The 16,858-nt window shown below is 45.3% G+C and overlaps 1 protein-coding gene across 2 annotated transcripts in view; it reads right to left on the reverse strand.

Annotated features, from left to right (window-relative positions):
- The window catches only part of BCAR3 (BCAR3 adaptor protein, NSP family member), a 143,839-nt gene that overhangs the window by 110,762 nt on the left and 16,219 nt on the right, over window positions 1-16,858 (reverse strand). Inside the window, exons 1-2 of one of the 2 annotated variants that reach the window (XM_003892216.3) lie at window positions 10,154-10,389; window positions 3,124-3,451 (exon numbers count right to left, since the gene is read on the reverse strand). In XM_003892216.3, the coding sequence (XP_003892265.2) occupies window positions 3,124-3,440 (317 nt within the window). In that variant the 5' untranslated portion in view covers window positions 3,441-3,451; window positions 10,154-10,389. Of the gene's footprint in view, window positions 1-3,123; window positions 3,452-10,153; window positions 10,390-16,858 lie in introns of those variants that run through there. The other variant, XM_021920931.2, reaches the window with a different exon arrangement.

The raw sequence follows: 16,858 nt of genomic DNA on the forward strand, positions 1-16,858 counted from the left end.
AGCTGACGTCTGGGCAAGTCACTGTCAACTCAAATTAACCCCTGAATTCACTACGAAAAGAGAGAAAGAGGTGACTGAGCTGGAGTGAACGGTTGGTGTTTTGCAGCTCCTTTCAACTGGAAGAGCTGAATGAGAAGTTCGGTTTCTCTCACTGTATTTCTGCTGTGGCACCTTTGGCAAAACCTCCCTCTCTAGAGCCTTGGGTTTTCATTCAGGCTGCTTGGTCCTAGCTTTTCATACGCAAAAACTTTGTTTATATCATGGCTGGTTTCAAAAAGGAATTGAGGCAGCTTATAATCTCATTAAGAATACTTCACAAAAAAAAGAATATAAGGTATTTTGAACTTCTCAAAATTAAGAGCACCTCAGGAGATTTTTCTTTAATGTGTTAGAAAAATAAATACATTAATAGTCGTACAGAGCGGGGTAGGACTTTATGACCCTTTGACAGAGAACCTTGTGCCTTCTCACTCAGCACAATTTTTGAGGGATATGCATTTGTTACTTCCTGTATTCATCTTTAACAATAAGATATTTTCAGCTGAGAAAAAAAGATGTGAATTTGGATTAATATAGCTCTCAATCATAAACAAACCCTAAACCAGGAGTGCTTGTTAAGTCTTCCACAGCCTGGACTTCAAACTCAGGACCTGCGCCCATCCTCCGATAAGATCTTTTACAGAAATACGACCTCAGTCCAAGTCAGTTTTCAAATCAAAAAGCTTTACACTCTTGGCAGCTTGACAGCTTGGACCTTGGGTGTTTACCAAGAACTTCCCCAAGATAGGAAGGGTGACTCCATTACTACCGCCTCCCCACCCACCCCCCTAGTGTGGAGTTTCCCTTTGTAAGAGCTGGCATCTAGCCAGGGCCTCAGAACTTCAAGGAGTAAGTCTATAAACTGTCTGTGTCTACTACACGGTAGACACCTAGCTCAGGGCAGTTTAAGTTAATAAATGAAAAGCGGTCCACCGTAAGCCAGCTAACAGTTGGTTCTGACTCCACATCATGCAGCCTGGCATCTGTGCTCATCTTTAACAGGCCAAGTTACCTGTCTTTGCCGCTCACCTCCTGCATTCTTGCCCCTTACGTGCCTTACGTGCCAATGAGGCGATATTAACAATCCTGTGCACAGGTATGCACCTCCATGTTCACCCATTCCAGCAGTGGCTGCCTGCCAGCTCTCTGAGCTGGGAGGTCACCCACCTAGATTTTGTGGAGCGGGGTCCAGGACCTTCTAACCCCCAGGATACCCCAAGGAATGTCCCAATCTGGTGTCAGAAGCAGTTCAGGGCTCTCTAGTGGTTTCTATGGAGATTATCTGGGCCTCCACTTATTTTCTTCTTGTACTACTGTAATTATGGAACTGAGAATAATTCTGAACTCTTGTTCACCTAGCTTTGTACCAACACCTACACTGTTCTCCTCTCAAGGTGCTGCAGTCCAGCCACAGGCCATTCCGGTTCCTTTTGGGGTTTTCAAACATGCCAAACGTGCTCTCACCTCCAGTTCTCTGCACTTGACTTCCCTATGCCTGCAACAGCCTGGAAGGCCCATGGTTGCTTTCCCTCATTATGCAAATCTGAGCTTAAATATCATCTCAGAAACCTGTTTATCCTACCAAAAACATACCACCTCCAATAAATCTCCAGCATATCACTCCATTTCCTCTATAGCATTTGGGATAATCTGCAATTGTCTTATTTATTTGTACATACTACCTAATTCGCTCACTAGAATGTAAACTCTGGGAAGACACTGCTTCAGATGCTCCACTGCTACCCTGTTAGTTCACATATTTCCACCACCCTATAAAAGGGCAAGAACCGATTGTGCAATAATTTCGCTGCTAGAATGTCTTCAATGCTGGACCAGCCCTTCATTTAAGATAATCAGAAGGACTAAGAAGAATTTTCCTGGTAAGCCCTGGGGCTTATAAAATCAACACACTCTAATATAGGTGCTCCATATACAGATACTGAACAAATGAATGAGCTAGGATCCAAGCGGCTTTGCGACAAGCTTGGACCAAAAGAGAGATAACAAAAGAAATTGTCCCATTCTTTACCGGATAGCATCACAGGCTGCTGATCTTCCCCAACAGGAAAAGGAGTGCAGTTTCCAAACTAGCTCTAATAGGCAGAAACCAGTCACAGCCAGGCCCATTACAAATCCAGAGAAAAAGCATTTACAACCGTAAGACTCATTTACCCAGATCTCTGTCACAGAGAGGGAAAAATCAATTCTTGTCCTAAAGTATTCTGAAGCTGACCTGATGGTGCATCCATATAAAATTTTATTTCAGCTTGCTGACAACTAAATATATGGAGATATGGGGCCTAATTTATAGACATCCTGGCATCTCTACAGAAGTGGATGCACATGGTTCAGAATCTGATGCTATGATAAAAAGAAAGTACTTGGGCTTTCTTTTAAGGGACTTAATAGAGGAAGTTGGATTTTTAAATACCCTAAAATATTACATAATGTTAAGAAGTGGCTAATTTTTATTTAGGTGTTATAGTTTTTTACATTGTGGTTATATAGTTTTTAACATAAGAGTCCTTATCTTTGAAAGGAACATACCAAAATATTTACAGATAAAATAATATTAAATCTGAGATTTGCTTCAAAATAATACCAGATGAGGGAAGTAGGTGAGAGTACAGACAAAACAGGACTGGCCCTGAGCTGGTAACTGTTGGAGCCGGGTGACAGGTTCATGGGAGTTAATTAAATTATTTGCTCAACTTTGTGTATGTTTGACATTTTTCCTAATAAAAACTTCGGAGTCTCGCTCCGTTGCCCAGGCTGGAGTGCAGTGGAGTGATCTCGGCTCACTGCAACCTCCGCCTCCTGGGTTCAAGTGATTCTTCTGCCTCAGCCTCCTGAGTAGCTGGGATTACAGGCACACGCCACCACGCCTGGCTACTGTTTAAATTTTTAGTAGAGACAGAGTTTTACCATGTTGCTCTGGTCTTGAACTCCTAACCTTGTGATCCACCCATCTAAGCCTCCCAAAGTGCTGGGATTATAGGTGTGAGCCACCACACCCAGCCATAAAAACCTTTTAAAAAGCCCTTTAAGACAAATCATCTTCACTAGTGAAATTACAGAAGTTACCTGAAGGTGAAGGTTTCGCAGTGCCGGTCCTGCCATGGGCTCTCCTGGATGCCGTCCTGGGTCACAGGTGAGTTCTGCCGTGGGGATTTGGAGTGGGGGAGGGTGCCCATGTGACTGAAGTCATCACAGGACCTTATGGGAGGAGGACCTTTTTTCTTCCGTGGAAGGGTGCCGTGTATAGACACATCTTGATAGGCATCTGGGCGATGCTCAGCGAGAGGGGACTTGCTGCTCAGAAGGTCCATGGACGAGGCCAGGGGGAACTGGTGATTCACCGGCATGTTCCTGGGAAGGCTTGCAAATTTTCCTGCAGCCATAATTCTCAACTCTAAGGGGGAAAGAAAAGAGTGAAGATATAAATCTTCGAGAGTCACAAGAACTGACTTCCTACTTACAAAAGGAAATGGAAGTATGCCACATAAAATGAAATATTCACAGACCATTAACAGATCAACATTTAATGCATCACTAGTGGAGTCTAATAAGAATGGGAAGTTTACTTATCTTCCTCATGAAATGTTCCTGGGTTGGCAGCAAAACCAAGAGGGCAAACACTTTCAGAGTTGTTAGTGGCAAATAAGACATTTTATTATTTCAGGTGACTGATGGAAAAGCACAACTAGCAAAACAAAGGTGATTAAGGGAAGACTCACAGTTGCAGTAATAAATGTATGAAAGAAAGTATTATAAACTGTTAGATAATTAGCTCACATATTTTCACAGCAGTGTAAATGATAAGAACAGGCAGGGATTACTGAAATTCTTTAGCCGCTAGAATTGTCTTCAGTGCCGGACCAGTCCTCAGTTGTGCTACCCAGGATGACGGGACCGAATTTTTCTGGCAAAGACCCAGTGTTTATAAATCAATCAATGCACTCTACTTAGTGAACATGGGCTAGGGTCAGGGGTCAGGAGGTGGGCAATTCTGCCATACACCAGCAGGCTCAGCTGCAAAGGAAAGCCACTGAGGTGGGCGCTGCATGTACATGGCCCCCCAGAGGGGTCAGGATCTGCCTGCCCCCAGCAGGGTTAGGTAATGCCCATGGGTGCCTGTACAGTCAGGGAAGAATAGACAGGAAAAGGGAAGAAGAAAAGAAAAAAAATGGTGGGAGTGGGGGGCAAAGGAGGCATGGAAAGAGAAAGGAGAATGGCACATGAGGCTGTGTGCAGCAAGCAGCCTTGACACTTACTCCTAGCTAGGACCATGAATAGAAGCATTTACCTTAAGCAGAGTCAGTGCCTCCAGCTCCAAAGCAAACTACGGTTTTGGCCTAAGACAAATTATATAACACATTTTTAAGGCCAATATACAGAGGAAAAGAAATAGGAGGCGAAAGAAAAAAAAATGAGGGCTGGCTCCTGGAGACAAGAGGCTCCAGGATCTGTCTTACAATAGTCATGATGTCAGACTCTGGTCTGGACAGCACTGCAGCGTGGCCAAGCCCAACACACAGCCCTTCCCCTGGGCTGGTGAGGAGAGCTGCCCCTTAGTCTGTTCTCCAGTCGCGCAGCCCTCTTTCCTTGCAGACCACCCTTTCCACTGCATTATTCATGCAAGAGCTTCGAGTGAAAATTCTCACTTAATAGCACTACTGCACAGTCAGTTCTACAAAGGAACTGTGGACTTGGGACGTGGCTTGAAGACAACCAAGAAGAACGCAACCCTTCACAAGTTGACAGAGGTGGAGCAGTGACAATGACATTAGAGTGTGTAAAGAAAACACATGTGTTCGTATGTGTGTATACAACAAAACACACATGTCCCACTGCTTCCACATAAGATAGGCAGAAGCACAGAAGTGCTGGGAGTGAGATGGAAGGAGCATCTTTATTAAAGGTGTACAATCCTAACCCTGTCCTCGGTTCATTGTCAAATCCAATAATTCTGGGGCTTGCCTGCTCCGCGTCTAACTGGTACCACACAGAAGGCCTGCTCACAGTAGGTGCAGAACAACAGGACAGAGTCCTGTGCAGCCCCTCCCAGCTCTGGCCAGTACCTGGCACACTGTCAGCACTTGCTCAATGCTAACCGTCCATATTAGAAAGGAAACCAAACTCCCTAGCCACCCTGCCTGAACACAAGTGACGTAAACCGACTAGGATTCTCCCACCCTACATACACACACCCCACCGTTGTGAATTCTCGCCTGTTCAAGCTATCAGCACCTTCCTTCTTCACAGACAGGACTGGGTCATTTCAAAGAACCTCGTGGGGAGGCCTGCAGCACTCTACAGAACTTCTTCATGTGCATAAGGCCACGCTGCCGATCAAATCTATTTCCGAGATAGTATGATGGGCAAAAGTCGCCCTAGCACCAGTGCCTTTGGCAGTCTGTTTCCTCTCTGCTTCTCCAACATCTATGTAGACTTCGAGATTGCCCTAAAGTGTTCTAAAATGTCCTTCAAGTTACCAACACCTCAATTTATTCTCCAATAACAAAGGATGTTAATACTTCCCCATCTTACCTTCAATTCAACTAACATTTAAGTGCCTATTTCATACAAGACACCTGGAGAAACAAAGATACTTAAGACCCAATACCTGACTATGAACTCTATGAGAGAATAATTCGTAGAGACCCTTATGCTGAAAGGAACAATTAATTTTGACAAAAGGACTTGAGAAGGCTCAGAGAGGGCAACAATAGAGACAAAGCATTTTGAAAAGTTAACGTGTAGGGAAAAGCCTCCCCGGGGGATGCTATAATGGCAGATGTATAAAGGCATGGAAGTGTCCCCACAGGCTCAGGACACTCCAAGTTGCGTGCTGTGGCTCGAGTGAAGCTGAGAAGCATTTCCGAGAAACAACTTAGGTTAGGACCAGACCATGGAGTCTTGAAGGCCTTGCCAAGGTGTCTGGACATGACTGTAAGTGCTAGGGAAGATCTGGCAGGGAAGGACAGAACCCAGTCAGTACCCAAGTTGGTGACTCTGGTTGTTCTGGAGGGGAAAGAAAAAGGATGCAGAAAGGTTACTGAGGCTGATGGTGAAACCCATGGAGGAACAATGAAGAAGTCTGACCTGGGACAGCATTTGGGTAAAGGGAGAGGAAGGAGAGAGTGATGAGACATCAGAGCTTGAGGCATCTGGCTGGAAGGAAGAAGCCTACAGCCACAGGAGGTGGTGCGATGCTGTAACATGCCGAGTACTTTCAGAAGGGGACCCCTGCAGGAACCAAGCGCAGCACTGGAGCTGCTGCATGTGAGGTATAAGCAATGTAGTCTAAGAGGAGGTTAGATACTGGTATGCACAATTAGAAGTGGGGGCAGATGGAGATTTTTAGGAATCATCAACATAAAGGGAATATTTAAACCAGAGAGTAGATCCCTTAACTTGTTATTATCAGATGTGATAACAGCTGTGAAAGTACCTCTTAAACTGTCAGGAATCATACAATACCCATGAATTATATCCCTGCTCTCTCTCACCCTGGCTTCTTCAAGCCTATAAGGACCAAAGCAAGGAATGAGTTCTATTATAAAAACATAAACCATTGGTTCTCAACCTGGCTGCACATAAGAATCCTCTGGGAAGCTTTTAAAATCCTGATGCCCAAGTCTCAGCCCAGAACAATGAAATGAGAATCTCTGTGGGTGGGACATTAGCATCAGTCTCCAGTATTGAACAATGTGAAGCCAGGATTGAGAACCACTGGATTAGTGAGTCTCTTTGGTACACAGCAATTCAGTCATAATTGTTTGCCTGCAAAACAGAATTCAATGATGATGAAGGGGTATCATTCAATCAATACAAACATTCATTCTTCAACACATACATTCACAGAGGGTCTCCTTTATGGCTGGCACTGTGGTAGGTGTTGGGGACAGCATTAAACAAGACAGAAGTGGTCTGTTCTCATGAAGCTAATAATATTCTGGAGGAAGAATATTATTAGACAAAAAGTAATGACCATAAGTACTGGTAATTCCCAGTTCATTTTTCTAGATAAGGGAAATAAATGTTCATTTGATATATATTCTCTGTGGGCTCAAGGTGTACCAAGGCTAAGGGCATAATAAATTAGACAAGGTCTTGCTCTTATGGAGGAATCCAACCTATATAAACAAGAAAATGAGGTAACATCCAAGTTGTAAGCAGGCTAAAGAACATAAAACAGGATGAACTGACAAAAGATGACTGTGGGGGTGGAGGGCTACTTTACATTAGGGTGGACTGGGAAGGCCTCTCTGAAAAGGTAACAATGACATGAGACCTGAAAAAAGGGAAGAGAAGCAACCAGTCAAAAAAAGGTCTGAAGGGGGGTTCCAGGCAGGGGATCTGGCAAATGCAAAGGTCTTGCTGTAGGAACAAGTGGTGGATGGAGACTAAACCCAAGTCTCCAGTCTCTGGTTCCCATGTTTTCTCCACTTGGAAATGTTTCTGTCTCAATGTCCCTAGTCATTATATACTTCTTATGTACCACTTGATTTTTTTAAAATAAAATGGTATGACTCAGAACCTAGGCTTTGGAGGCAGGTATCTACACGTTCAAATCTCTACTCTGCCACTGACTTACTAGCTGTATGGCCTGGGACAAGTTACTCAACCTCTCTGACAGTTTCTCATTTTAAAAAATGACTTAACAGCTATTTCATAAGATTGTTGTAAAAATTAAAAGTGATTGTGTATACAAAGTTCTAGAAATACTGCAAGTACTTAGTAAATAGCAGGTCCCCTCTAAGCAGGGCAGGAGCTGCTCTTATCTATCTTGTCAGATAAGAGTCACTGTATCTCTGTTATACTGAGAGTTCACAAAGGAAGTAACTCAGAGTTCACAAACGAAGACTGCAACTGGGAAGGATGGGGAGGGAAACGTTTTAACCTAGAACAATAGATACAAAGACACCAAGCCAAGTAGGACATGGACACAGACACACATACAGGCAAACCAAGTGAGCCTACATGCAGTCTTTAGAATAAAGCCTAAGTGAGATTCTGGCCATCTAACTTCTCTCTACTATGCAGGAAAACAGACACAACGTCCTGACTCAGTCTAATGCCACAGTTTGAAATATACAAAAGTCAAAGACTCTGCATCTTGATATGAAAATCTGAGACTCATGTGACCATCAGGAACAAGAGCAAGCCTGACAAACTCTACCATATGTGCTGCCTTCCTGGGCCTGGTCAGTCGCTGGGTTTTGAAATGCTTGTGAACTGAGGCCCAACTCACTTGCTTTACAATGACGTCTCAGAGAAACTGATGATCTTGCAAGCTGAGGCAGAGATAAGCAGCCCACTTGTTTGGATTTTACTCTTTTATTTCTGAAACGGGATATTTTCAAGTTTAACTCATAATGGTTATCTGATGTGGGCTTTAAGAACTTTTCATTATATTTTAAACTCTGGAAATGTAACCGTCTCGGCTGCCCCATGACAGATAATTTACAACTTGGATCTGTAGTTTTATATCTTTTCTGGAGAGTCAGATGGAGAGAGGAGATGGAACAACCACACATATTCACTTAAAATGCTCATCCACTTAAAATGAAGTTTTGCTTGGGTTTAGGAATTAAGAGTATCCCTTTATTTTTGAAGTAAACTTATGAAGTCTAGCCAAATGATTCAAGTATGAATAATTCCTCCATGGATCGTATTTCGAGCAACAGTACAGGATTTACCCGATAAGGTTCTGAAGATTAGCATCCATTTGACAAGCAGTTCTTTCTTTGTGAACAGGAGATTTAGACCTTGGTTAGTCATCCTGGAAACGTCAGCCTTCTCTCAACAGCAGTTTAGAGAAAGTTGGAGTTGGGGTGGTGTGGGAGCTCCTGGCTTGGCAAGGTATTTACGTTACCCTCAATACCCGCTGGCACGCTCGCAGACAAGCGCTTTGCCTGTGGGCTTCCCCGTTGTTACCTGGGTAGCCCCTTCCCACTTGGGCCTGTGTTGAGCTGGGCCCCACCCCCAGCACTGAGGCCTCCCGCAGCCCCCAGGATCTCAACTCAGTCCCAGGCAACACAAGGGAGCCTATCAGCTTCCAAACTGACCTTCCCTCGGCCAATGTACTTTCCTTGGGGAGGTCTGTGTAGCCTTGGGAGATAAAGTCAAGGTTTAAAAGAATCTGAATGCACGGCTCTACTTTCCATCTCAGCTAACAGCTTTAAGCGAAAACAGACATGAGGTTAGGAAAATGGTTTTTCTCCTTTGCACCTTGCTTCAAGCGAGTTAACGCCAACACGAGTTCTCCACCCCCGAAACCCCAACCATGACCCGCCCCACGCAACACGCCGCCTTGCCAGATGCTTCGGAGTCCACTCAACCTCCTCCAGGACGAGTGTCTACACCTGATTACACCGTTTTAAAGCGGCGGCGCCCTCAGCGGCCCAAGTGGGTAAGGAGAGATGGGCTGTACGATCTATCGGAACCTCCTTCCCACCGTCCCTCCCTTCCTTTGCCTTCCCTCCCCTCTCCCCACCGCGACGCAGAGGGAGCGACACAACCAACTATTCATTCTTTCTCAACAAAGGGAGAGAGGGAGGGAGATGTTGTCAACAGTTACAGGGCAGGCTCCTTCGCTTTCTTTGCAAACTTCCCAAGAGATTAACAGAGAAACTCGCCTCCTCGGAGCCTTGGGCTTCCAGCGGAGCGCTCTGGGCCCTCGCATCTCCCCGACCCCGGCCGGCTTCTGCGGAGAGGGGCCGGGAGGGACGGGACGGGGTGGCCGGCAGAGCAGCCCCGACGGGCAGGGGGTCGGACGAGGCCAGCGCCCGGGAAGATGCCGCTCGAGTGCCGCCGAGCAAGACGTCTGGCTGCCAATGGCTGAGCGCTCCCCGCCGTGGGCCACGTCCCGGGAGTCGCAGCGCGCTCGGAGAGCCGGGAGAGCGCAAGCCCCGGCCCCACTTCAGTCACCCCCGCCCCCAACGCCAAATCCGCTAGCGGGGGTGGGTGGGGACCAACAAGCGCCGGCTCCCCAGAGCCTAACTTTCTCCAACAAACTTCCTAGCGTGTCCTCACAGGGGCGGGGGAGGCCCAGGCGCCCCGAGAGGAACAGCGCCCCGAGGACGCTGGGCGCGCGGCGGAGACTCACCTCCCGGCGCGGCGCTGGGCACTCGGGCTCTCGGGATCTCTGGACCTCCCGCTGGGGCTCAAAGGCGCCGCTCGGCTGGCCTCGCACCGCCCGCGCCGCGGCTGCTCCCGGAGCAGGGGACGCTCATAGTCCGCGGGGCGTGCCCGCTGAGAAGCCCGCGCGCGTCTAGCCGGTGCGCCCCGCAGCCCCGGCTCCAGCCCCCGTCCCGTCCCCTGCCCGGCCAGCAGCAGGCGCAGCTCTGAGCTGGCGGCGCGCGCTCTGGCCCTCAACTGGTGATTTGCCGCTTCGCGGCCCCACCCCGGCGAGCCGATTCGCGCTGCCTTGCGGAACCCCCCGAGACATTTACATTCGGTGACCTCGCCAGGCCCTCCCTCTGCCCGGATTTTAGAGTTTGGCTCTCTTCGTATCTCCCCAAGGAGCCAGTCCTCAAGTATAGCTCGATCACTTCCTTTCTGAAGCTCTCTCCAGAGACAACCTCGTCGAATCCACTCCTCCCCCTGCCCCGCGTTATTTAATTACCCAACAGATCTGCTTTGCTCGTCTGCAGACACCTGGCTGGCTTTCAGTGTGAAGGGCTTTAATGAGACAAAGACCCAGGTAACCACAAATGAACCAGCCACGGAAACAGGCAAATCAATCGCACTCGCATGGACGTATTGAAAGCAAAGCGCGAGTTGGCGGTGGCACTTCAGCACTAGATGGTTTGGTAGGGTGAAAAATCGGAGCCCGCTGGAAAAGACTTAACACTATCTTATATCAACACCCATTATAAGTCATAGAAATAGTAGAAGGATGGACAAACTGACCAATGGAATAAAGTCCGAAAACAGGTTTACAATATGTGGTCACTTGATTTATGTCAGGTGCTGCTGTGCTGTATTGGGGGTCAGATTGGCTCTGTCCTTCCAGTAAATGATGCTGGATTAACTGAATCCCCCCATCCCCAATCAATTCCAGATAGAATTTTTTTTTTTTTGAGACGGAGTTTCGGTCTTGTTGCCCAAGCTGTTGAGCAATGGCGTGATTTCGGCTCACTGCAACCTCCGCCTCCCGGGTTTAAGCGATTCTCCTGCTTCAGCCTCCCAAGTAACTGGGATTACAGGCGCATGCCACCACGCCCGGCTAATTTTTGTATTTTTAGTAGAGACAGGGGTTCACCATGTTGGTCAGGCTGGTCTCGAACTCGTGACCTCAGGTGATCCACCCACCTTGGCCTCCCAAAGTGCTGGGATTACAGGCGTGAGCCACTATGCCTGACCTAAATCAGGTATTTTAAGCTCAGTGGATCTTTCCATCAAACCACAACCACATTCACATTTGTATCCCCTAGGCCTGGCACACAGTAGATGCTCAATATGTTAATGGTTTAATAGTGGGAGTAATTTAAATATAATTTTTTGACTAGGTAGTGTTTACAGAACCATTGCAGTACGGTTCACAAGCTAAAACTATATAAGGTATCCAGTGAAAAGTTCCCCTCTTACCTCTGTCTCCCATCTACCCAGACCCCCTCCCACTAGAGATAAGTATTGCTATTAATATTGTATGTGCCTACCAGAGTTTCTATGTGTGTGTGTGTGCATGCGTGCGTGTATTATTACCCCCTCCCTACACAAAAAGTAACATACTGTACCCATTGTTCTACACCTTGCTTTTTAAAAACCACTTAATATATCTTGGAGATTTTCCTATATTAGTACGGAGGGACTCTCTTCATTCTTTTTTGCATAGCATTTATTTGAAGAGATGAACCATAATTTACCAGACATTTAGCTTGTTTCCAGTTCTTTCTTGTTACAAACCATACGGCAATAAATACAATGTGCAAGTATTCTGTAAAATAAATTTCCCGAGGTAAAATTGCTGAGTCTGAGGGTATATGCCTTTGTAATTTTGACAAATAATGCCAAATTGCCTTCTATAAGGATTGTACCAATTTCTACTCCCCAGCAATGTAAGAAAATGCCTATTTCTCCACAGCTTGGCCAGAAGGTGTTATTAGTAACACCTTCAATTTTTGTCAACTTGATAAGTAAAATATGAATTTTAGTGTAATTTTAATTTACATTTCTTTTATAATAAATGAGGCTGCTTATCTTTTCATGTTTAGTAGACTTTTTTTTTCTTTTTTGGAATTTGTATGTCTGTTTTTCTACACATTTGTAGGTCTTTTTCTTATCAATTATCTAGGACTTCTTTCCATATTAGGAAGTTTAGCTCTTTGTGCTATAAGCTTCAAATGTTTTTTCAGTGATAATATTAAAAGCTGTGACATATGCAAAATGCTGTTATTTTTGGAAGCAAGTAGAATTAATTAGAGAAGTGAGAGCCAAGTTGGGGGCACTGATCAGAAGGCTATGGAATCACTTCTTGCCAAATGACAAGGGCTTTCTCTAAGCTGGTGGGAATAGAGGTAAAAGTTATTACAAAGAAATAATTGACAAGAGTAATTAATTAGCTCCAGGCACTGTGGTGCATGCCTGTAGTACCAGCTACTTGGGAGGCTGAGGCAGACGATCACTTGAGCCAGGAACTTGAGGCTGAGTGTGCTGATTGAGCCTGTGCATAGCCACTGCACTCCAGCCTGGGCAATACAGTGAGCCCCCATTACAAAAAAAAAAGTTAATAATTAGCAATGATAACAATTACAGCAACATTTGCTATACTTGGTTTGGAAGTAACTACATGCCAACTACTATGCTAAGTGCTTTACAAGCTTTAAGCCATGAACCGATACTTGCCCCATTTCACAAATAAGAAAAGTGACTTTACCAATTAAGAAACTTACTCAAGTTCAAATGAGATTTAAATGGCAGAACCAAAGCTAACCCAAGTCTGTCTGACCCCTGCTGCTGGACAGAGTAGAGGAGAATGATCAAAGGTCTTCAGTCAGATTGCCTGAGTAACTGCCTGGCTTGGTGACAGATGTCAAAGCTAGAGAACAGCTGCCTTTGGCTGGAGGGACAAACTCAGTTTTAGGCACACTGAGCATTTTTCAGAGCTCATTCTTGTCCATGACCACTCTTGCTATAGTGTCTCTGTGAGTCAAAGAGGGTAGTATCCCTATTTTACTGGTGAGAAGACTCAGGTACCACAAACTTAATAACCAGGTGTTCTATTCCCTAGGAAACCTTCCCTGACACCCAGCATAGGTCAGGTTTCCCAGTTATATGTGCCTTACAGCACCCTCTCCTACCTGGAATTTGTCACAGCTGGTAATTATTCATTTCTGTTATTGCTGTTGAATACCTGTTACTCTATAGACTCTAAGATCTATATCTGTTTGTTTTGTTCTTAGTTTGGGGCCTGGCACTCAGTACTTATTGAATGAATGAACTCCTTTGGCTTTTCACCTTTAAATTACATCATAAAGCTCCCCATAGGCTAAATAAATATAATCCCCTGGATGTTGGTCATGCTATAAACAATTTTAGAATTCAAATTTCTTCAAGTCCACAACCAGGCTTCACTTAAACTTTTATTTTATTTTTATTTATTTATTTTTTTGAGATGGAGTCTCGCTCCGTCACCCAGGCTGGAGTGCAGTGGCATGATCTCAGCTAACTGCAAACTCCACCTCCTGGGTTCAAAGGATTCTCCCGCCTTAGCCTCCCAAGTAGCTGGGACTACAGGCAATTGCCACAATGCCAGGCTAATTTTTGTATTTTTGTAGAGATGGGGTTTCGCCATGTTGGCCAGGCTGGTCTTGAACTCCTGACCTCAAATGATCCACCCACCCCAGCCTCCCAAAGTGCTGAGATTACAGGCATGAGCTATCATGCCCAGCCACACTTAAATTTTTAAATATCGAAACCCTGGGTTCCTTTGCCAAAGAGACACATGAACGGACAACATAATAATGACTTCTGAGAAGCACGAGAGGCTTTGTCAGGGAGCACTCAACCTGGAGTTGATCCCTTCCTTCCACAAAGTAATCGGTTGAGTCCCATCCCATAACAGCACTAGTTAACAGGCAGCTGGGGTAGGCATTAGATGAACTGCACTTTAACAAGGAACAATCCCTAAAGTTCTTGCTTTGCCAAGCCCTAACACTAACAGGTAAGGAATAACAAGTGCTTAAACTATCACCAAGGAAGACCAATCAGAAAAGCTGAACTTAAACAATTGCAGAAAGAAAGATTGAGAATTCCGTGAGGTTAATATATCATAACTACTGATACAAAGAGCTGGCCACACTGATATGAACCAGAGAGGCAAAATTCTGCAATAATTTCAGAAGCCTTACCCGCTAGGTGCCTACCCCTGAAGAGCTAGCCATGAACTTGGTGTCCAGTCTACTAGGTGGGGAGGTCAACTCAGCTTCCAAAAGGCCTGTGTGATAGCTGCATACTTACTATCACGTTGGCCAGAGAAATCATCGTCTGAGGACTATGGCTTACTAATCCTCAGTAAATACTATTGAATAAATAGTGACAGAGTGAAAAAAAGATGAACTTGACAACACAGGCTCATTTTCTATACAAAGTACACCTCAACCTGATTGTCTATATTTGAACCACCCATTTCAAGACTTACTCTTATCACCAAACTCTGGACCCTGTTTCCCATTTACATCCTCAGTCTAATTACTAGCCTTTTTTTTTCACTAATTAGCTTCTTAATTCAACAATTCAAAGAAATACATCAGAACATCTCTGGATAGGAATTCCAGATGATTTAATTTCCTTATTTACACAGCTTTCCTTTGCAGTTTTTCCTTACAGTAAGTGTGTGTGTGTGTGTGTGCGTGCGCGCGCGTGTGTGTATGGGTTTTTTTTATTTTTATTTTTTGAGATGGAGTCTCGCTCTGTCGCCCAGGCTGGAGTGCAGTAGTGTGATCTCGGCTCACTGCAAGCTCCATCTCCTGGGTTCACGCCATTCTCCTGCCTCAGCTTCCCAAGTAACTGGGACTACAGGCACCCACCACCATGCCTGGCTAATTTTTTGTATTTTTAGTAAAGGCGGGGTTTCACCGTGTTAGCCAGGATGGTCTTGATCTCCTGACCTCGTGATCCGCTTGCCTCAGCCTCCCAAAGTGCTGGGATTACAGGCATGAGCCACCGCGCCCATCCATATGTATGTATGTTTGTTTATTTATTATTTATTTATTTATTTATTTTTGAGACAGACTCTCACTCTTTCGGCCACGCTGGAGTGCAGTGGAGCCATCACAGCTCCCTGCAGCCTCCATCTTCTGGGTTCAAGCAATTCTCCTGCCTCAGCCTCCTGAGTAGCTGGGATTACAGGCGTGTGCCACCACACCTGGCTTGGTTTTGTTTGTTTTGTTTTTTGTTTTGTATTTTTAGTAGAGACAGGGTTTCACCATGTTGGCCAGGCTGCTCTCAAACTCCTGACCTCAGGTGATCTGCCCACCTTGGCCTCCCAAAGTGCTGGGATTACAAGTGTGAGCTACCATGCCTGGCCAGCATATATTATTTTTATCATGTAAAATGTTATTTAAAAACAAATTCAAAAACATATTTTAAAAATATAAACAAAGTTTTAAAAATTCATTGAGCATCTACCATATGGAAACCATCACTAGCCCTGGGAGGTATGAAGGTAACCACATTACCAGGACTTTTATCCCACCAGGGAACATGGCATGGATCTGGAGTGAGTGAAGGATGGGCTGCAGCAGAGCTCCCAGTGCTGTGGGAACACAGAGAAGGCAGAGATTAAAAGTGTTGGGGGCTGGGCACAGTGACTGACGCCTATAATCCCAGCACTTTGGGAGGTCGGGGAGGTTGAGGCCAGTGGATCACGCGGGGTCAGGGGTTCGAGACTAGCCTGGCCAACATGGTGAAATCTGCCTCTACTAAAAATACAAAAATTAGTGCTGGCTTTGGCAGCACATATACTAAAAAAAAAACATACAAAAATTAGCCGGGTGTGGTGGCATGTGTCTGTAGTCCCAGCTACTCAGGAGGCTGAGGCAGGAGAATCACTTGAAGCTGGGAGACGGAGGTTGCAGTGAGCCAAGATCGCACCATTGCATTCCAGCCTAGGCAAGAAGAGCAAAACTACATCTCAAAAAAAAAAAAAGAAAGTGCTGGGGACAGACTGTTGATTTTAGAGATGCCTGTAGAAATAAAGGAGAGGGAGGAGTTGTAGGGAGGCAGGGAGCTTAATTATGGAAATGAAGAGAAAGGAAACAAATGTGTGTAAAACCTGGTGGCAATGGCCACCTGACTGCCTTCTTGAGTTATGACCGGAAAGGGCTTCATTTAGATGCTTTGGGCTACCCCAGGGTTGGGGGTGGGTGGTGATGATGAGCTGTGCGCCTCGTTCTAGCGCAGGAGGAATGCAGATAGTTGAGGGAAATGCAGGGAACAGAAAGCATTTATGCTTCAACAGCTCCTCTATACAAAAGGAGCCAGACTGAGAGAAAAACCTGACTTCCTTAGATGTACCAACTCAATCTCTGAAAGCAAAGTCAGCCTTCCAGGGCTTCACTCTCCTGTACATATTAAGATAAACAACCTAAAATGCTCATGGCAGCATCATTTACAGATAATCTGTAGAGGAATGATTTAATTACAGCACATCTATACCTGGCATGCACTCTGCAGCTGATAAGAATGAAGTAATTCCATAGGTACTGACAGCAAGACAGCTGTGATAAAATGTTAGGTGAAAAATACAAGTTGCCCTTTTCATGTGAAAATAACAGACTTCTGTAATTGTGTGCATTTGTGTGGGATT

This window comes from Papio anubis, chromosome 1 (assembly GCF_008728515.1).
Source record: "Papio anubis isolate 15944 chromosome 1, Panubis1.0, whole genome shotgun sequence".
NCBI lineage: Eukaryota > Metazoa > Chordata > Mammalia > Primates > Cercopithecidae > Papio > Papio anubis.